We start from the raw sequence: 6,000 nt of genomic DNA, 5'->3' as shown, positions 1-6,000 counted from the left end.
CCATACCTAAACAACAACTTTAGAGTTCTTTAGTAGATCAAAGAGTAAGATTTCAGAGCAAACTTGAGGAGAGATTTTTATACATTCGTTTTATGTCAATTGAATCAATATTGAGATTTTGAAGAATTTTCAAAGTCAATTATGTTCTCAATTGGTTTAGATTTTGAGAAATAAAAATATGTTTACAAATTTGAGGATTTCTTAAATTTTGTGGTGTGTATACATATGAATTTTGGGCAATGTGTTGTTGTACTAGTTGTAAATGTATGTGCACAATTTGAAGTCAATCAAATAGTTGGATTGAAGTGTGTAAAGATTTTGTGGATTGAGGTCTCAAAAATTGGAGTTTGAGGGTCAATGAGTGTTTCTAAGATCTTTAGCAATCTGTCAATTGGATTGTAGTCACTTTTATTTTTATTTTTATTTTTTATTATGGATATTAGACTAAATTTCCAACATTTAGGTGAAATTTGAGAGCAATTTAACAATTCAAGAAGGAGGAATCGGTACTGGAATGATGAAACATTTAGGTCAAAGTAGGAGGCCACTCAACACCTAATTGGATTATCTTCTATTTCTCTCAATAAGTAAGAGTGATTGATTTCATCTTTCTTATACTTGTTTCTAACTAAGATTTTAAGAAGTATGCAAATTTTGAATTAATATCAATGATTTGATCATTAATTTTTGAGGTTCCAATTTGCTATACGATTTGATTTAAGATTTATCTAGGGTTTGACTAGGACTTAGGATTTGATTTAGAATTTGGTTGGGTTTAAGATTTGCTTGGGATTTGGTTTTAAACTTGATTAGGAATTGATTAGGATTTGTCTAAGATTTAAGATTTTATTAGGTTTTAGTGAAATTTGACATAAGATTTAATTAAGATTCAAGTAGGATTTGACATATGATTTAATTGAGGTTCAATTAGAATTTGACATAGGATTTAATTAAGGTTCAATTAAAATTTCAATTAGAGTTTGGCCTATGATTTGGTTAAGATTTGATTAGGATTCTAATTAGAATTATATTAAGATTTCTATTTCTAATGTACATTTAGGATTTTTTATTGTTTCTTTAAAGATTTTTATCTCTAATATTTCTTTAAGATTATTGTTATTTCTTTAAAAGTTTATTTTTACACTTCATTAAGATTCCTTGTTATTTTTTTTAAGATTAATTTAAGATTTCTTGTTATTTTTTTTAAAGATTAATTTAAGACTTCTTTATATTTTTTTTATAATTTCTTTTAAATTTATTTTGAATTGATCAAAGTTTAATCAAGATTATTAAGATCTACTTAAGGTTATTTGAGATCCTATTAGACTTGATAGGATTGTTTTTGCATTTCTATTTTAATTTCATAGCTAAACACCTAATACATTGTCAAGCAAGAAGACACATAATATAACATTGTTGCTCTAATAAAGCACAATTCAATGCCAAATACTTTTTAATAAAGGTTACAAATACCTATAAATAGTTGCCACCTCTCTCTTATATCTTATATCTAATACCTCTTATGTACATAAATGTAAACAAAATGAAGAACAAATTGTCTTATATTGAACCCCCAATACCTCTTATATACATATACATGTCAACAAAATGAAGAACAAATTGTAGTCAATTCCTCTACAAGTTCAGAACATTACCACCCTCCCACTTCCATCACAAACTTGTTCTTTGCACATGCTATACTATCCCACCAATCAATCATACAAAGTCGTATCAAGAAGTGCCAATGACGAGCACTTGTCAAAAAAACGAAGGTCTTCGACTCTACTACGTCGAAGAGGACAGTTACGGATGACGTCCCAAGCTCGGCCTTTGCTCTGAATGAGTATCAAAACGGAGTGTGTGTCGACGGAGTTTTGCATTGCATCACATTCTTGGAAGGTGATGAAGGAAAAAGAGTAATGGATACAATGCGAACAATGATACCTGGTTGCCCAATGTCAGATTGCCACTCCCGCGCCCAGGAGACACCATCCTTCAACTGGTAGAATAATGCAAAGCTCCACTTGTTCTCGAAGCGAGTAACAGACCGCACAAAGATGCACCACATTCATCAACTCAACGTTTCCAAAACCTAGGAACGTGTTCGAAGGAACTGGAGGACTGAGGTGGAAATTGGGGTGACTGATGCCCAAGGTTTTGTAATGCATGAGGAGTATACCTGTACGGCTTACGGACGAAACTGGTTCAACGTCTTCAGCACGGTGTACGAACTGCAAAATGGATCTACAGCAGTCATTGAACTGCACCCACCACCCCGAAACTATATGGTGAACATATCGACTTCAAGAACCCTATGTCATCCATATTCAACCCTAGGTACAAAAGCTGAGTTTACTAAGTCTTCTCTCACGTGGTCCTTTCATACATCTCAAGTACGAACAATAGATCTCTGTGATATCCTCGTCCACTTCTTCGGCTCGCCACCGCATCCGCCACAACAAGAGTCCTCGCATGTGACTACCTGTGCATCTGACTACGAAATTCATCTCGACATTTCCTCCACAAGTGCATCGCCAGACTGCACAACAGCATTGATCCTGAAGTCCTCATTCCACGAGAATACTACTGAAATCAACTTCCTCATAAGACCTCCATTCACCAGCATTGGGTATGCAAAACAATCATAATGTTCCACGCAACTGCATCCACTAACACAACTACCAAGGACGCACCTCCAAAGCACACCCTCAACGTCATCGACAACATCGGCAGTGCAAACTTCGATTTTTCATCATCTGCAAACCAACACAGTAGAATGCACCCCTTAGGCACTGTCCTGTTCTCAATCACCCTGTAGAGTCTCACGCTTGCAACTAAAGAAAAACAGCAGGCGTATTCAAAACAGATCGTTGTGATCTGTACTAATCCAGGTCCCACAGTTCTTGCCAAATCTCAGTGCAAAACCATTCACCCCCGACCCTCATGTTAACTTGCTACACAACAAGCAACTTGCTTCATTTTCGCTACGAATGCAATTCAATCCACCAGCACTTTGCCTCCAACAATCGCTCGTGCAACGCTACTTCAACCGGCATCAATACCTTACATCTTGAACTTTAGTCAGTCCTGTTGCTTCGATTGTGCTGATGTTTCCGGATCGGTCTCTCTTTCACTCAGCTTCACACTCTTTCACTGATCCGTTCCACTCCTCCTGCAAGTCCCGTGCTTTGTCGACCCTCCTAATTCTCTCGTAAGCTCCTATCAATATGCTGTAAGTTACGTCATCAGGCGCATGACCCTTCAGCTTCATCTCCTCGAATATCTTCTCCATATCCTCGAAATTCTGGGCCCTCTGAAAAGCATCGATAGCAGCGTTGTACACGGCGGTATCAGCTGCGTCAAAATATCGCGCTTGTCGCATTACTTTCTCAACGTTGTGCCAGTATCCATGTCTTCCATAAGCACTCAACATGGAACAAAAAGTGCTACTGTTCGGTTTCACGAACTCCGCTTTCATTCTCTTCCAAGTTTCCTCCATTTGGTCCACCATTCCGGCCCTTCCGTAAGCCTCCATAATAATATTGTATGTGATTCTTGTCATAGGATAGTTATACCTCTGCATGTATTGAGTCACACTCTCCATCTTCTCAAACAAGCCCGCCGTTCCATATGCCGATATCAGGCTGTTGAGAGTCACCATGTCCGGCTGTAGACCTTGTCTCAGAAGGCCCTCGTAAGCTTGCTCCATTTCAGGTATCTTGCAGTTGAGTCCAAACACTCTTATCAGCGTATTCCACGTCACTGTATCAGGCGCCACATTGTTCGCTTCCATTGTGGATAGAACGCGCTCAACCTCCCTGAACAAACCGGCCTTTCCATATCCATGGATGAGAATGTTGTAAGTGACGATGGAGGGCTTCACTCCCTCAATCATCATCTCGTCAAATATTTTCCTCGCCTGCACATACAGACCTGCCTCGCAACACCCCTTGATCATCGCAGTGTACGTGTACTTGTCAGGTACACATCCTTCGTAGAGCCTCATCGACTCAAAAATCTCCAATGCTTTCTTGAACTGGTTGCTCTGCGTGAACACGGTAAGTAGAGCTGTAAATATCGCGGTTGTGGGGCGTAGCTTGTCTTCCAGCAGACAGTCGAACACGTTCGACGCCTCTGCTGCTTGCTTTGCCTTCGCTAGCATCGTCAATAACTTCAGATACGTTGACAGGTCGGCGGTGTACCACTCTTGCGCTCTCACAAGCTCGAACACCTGCCACAATGCGACCCCGTTAACCGCAGTGCCCCATGGACGCGGCTTCAGCAACATCGCAAATCTGCAGAGATCATGTACAACAATCTCATCCACACATGCATCTATCAGGCCCGGCCAACTTCTCCAACACTGCGCAATCATTGTCAAACGGCAATCGACATGCCACCTCGAGAGTCAAGCTACACGTCGTAACGCAAACCATTTCCGATCACATTCCGAGTCAGGATGGCCAAACAGTACATGTTCCAGGATATGTTGCCTCGACAGCTTCAGTCTCTTCAATCTCTACCGCGAGCAGGAGACTCACAGAGACCCCTTGTGGGCTGAGCAATTTCAAGGGCGACAAAGCGTAACGAGCCAGAGGAAATACATGCAACAGAAGCATTTCTGCCATATCCAAACAAAACTACTGCTTGTCGCCAACTAGTACCGTGGGTCAGGAGCGAAGACAGACCCTCAAAGCAGGTTGCCATTGGTTTTGCCTGATACGTTCATCAAGCGATCGTAACAAAGAGTAGGGATACTCCCTTCTTGACTCTTCTCCCGATGCTCTCCTCTCCGTAGCCTCCTGCGTCCGCTCTATTCTCTCAACCACGGACCCAACCGTCCTCGTGGGTCGTCGTTTGCCAACGGCTCCTCGCGAAATGAATCTGGGGTTCTCTTTCCCAGCACACCTAGCAGACTGCCCTCTCTTCCACCAAATCCGTAACCCATCGTCGGTTCTACCCTGCTCAAGCAACGCGCCCTTGTTCGAAATTGTGCTTACAGCCCTGGACAAAACCAATCCTTCGCTCCAGCCCGAAATTCCACAACTCCCACAATGCGCGGAGAACCCCAGTTTCAGAGATGACACGAGACCCACATCTGGCAACCCAAGAGGCAACGACACCAGGCTCATTTGATCTACTTTCACCGGAATTCGCCGCACTCGATTTGGGAAAACCCAACGCATGCCGCAGTTGCCTGGGAATTGAAACAGGGGTGGAATTCCGTAGCTCACATTTGCACCTTCTCCAGGACCACGCTGAGCGACAAGCGAGCGAATCGATTTCAAAATTCTAAAACCGGCTACAGCTACAACTCGGAACTGCTGATGCAGCAGAGTACCGTGATCGAACAAAATTTTCACCTCTTCTGTGCACGGAATAGGGTCAAAATGGTGGGATCAGCAGCGCAAAGCTTCGGTCCAATCCGAGAAGTCTCGTCAGAAGGGGCAACTGAGCACTGCGAAGCTAATAGATTTGCACGTAGTCCTCTGCAACGTGATCCAAGAGCCATGAAGAATGTGGACCATGGTCCTTTCTCGCTTGGCATCTGCTGGAGTAGTAAACCCTAAACCTGTTGTGAATTGGTGGAGGCATGTGTTTTGTGGGGCATTTTTTTTATTGATTTCTGATGAGTCATTTTTTAACGAGGTAATCTTCTCTACGGTTTCATATAACTCAATGCATTAAATGAAGCTTAGTAGAGTCTAACTTGGTTTTAAATGTAAAGGTTTAAATCAATAGAGATGCAACAATCTCTCAATACATTAATTTTGTCATTTTTTTAAATATGTAATATAAATGTTAATTGTTTCTTTATCAACAAAGCTTAAGATTATTGGATTGTAAGTTTTACTCACAAAGGGAAGAGATTTGATTGAGTTATGCATTAAAATTAGGGCAAATATCATACATATCCATCAAATATGTTAAAATATCAAAAATACCCCTACATTCTTGATAATAGCAAATGTACCCTTGAGTGTTATAAGATATCTCTAA

The 6,000-nt window shown here is 41.0% G+C and overlaps 1 protein-coding gene across 6 annotated transcripts; it reads right to left on the bottom strand.

Moving 5' to 3' along the window:
- Positions 1 to 1,544: 1,544 nt before the first annotated feature.
- Positions 1,545 to 5,533, bottom strand: LOC112286088 (uncharacterized). Of its 6 annotated transcripts, none has more exons than XM_090252484.1 (4): positions 4,689 to 5,533; positions 3,063 to 4,231; positions 2,694 to 2,756; positions 1,545 to 2,558 (listed from the first exon to the last, which is right to left on the bottom strand). In XM_090252484.1, exons 1-2 carry the CDS (start codon positions 5,184 to 5,186, stop codon positions 3,131 to 3,133), a joined length of 1,599 nt encoding a protein of 532 aa, XP_090108610.1. In that variant the 5' UTR covers positions 5,187 to 5,533; the 3' UTR covers positions 1,545 to 2,558; positions 2,694 to 2,756; positions 3,063 to 3,130. The 6 variants fall into 6 exon arrangements, with proteins under 6 accessions (XP_090108610.1, XP_090108612.1, XP_090108611.1 ...); XM_090252486.1 differs by having other exon boundaries at positions 1,545 to 2,261; XM_090252485.1 differs by having other exon boundaries at positions 3,068 to 4,231.
- Between the last annotated feature and the right edge of the window lie 467 nt (positions 5,534 to 6,000).

Source organism: Physcomitrium patens, chromosome 8 (genome assembly GCF_059467195.1).
Source record: "Physcomitrium patens ecotype Gransden chromosome 8, ASM5946719v1, whole genome shotgun sequence".
Classification (NCBI taxonomy): domain Eukaryota; kingdom Viridiplantae; phylum Streptophyta; class Bryopsida; order Funariales; family Funariaceae; genus Physcomitrium; species Physcomitrium patens.
This window is presented reverse-complemented; position numbering and strand designations above follow the sequence as displayed.

What these genes read in the sequence shown, in the direction of transcription:
- LOC112286088 (XM_090252484.1), bottom strand. Translation starts at nt 5,186, where the DNA reads ATGCGTTGGGTTTTCCCAAATCGAGTGCGGCGAATTCCGGTGAAAGTA. An exon ending in AATGGCAACCTGCTTTGAGG is followed by an intron (nt 4,232 to 4,688) that starts GTCTGTCTTCGC and finishes GCATTGTGGCAG; the next exon opens with GTGTTCGAGCTTGTGAGAGC.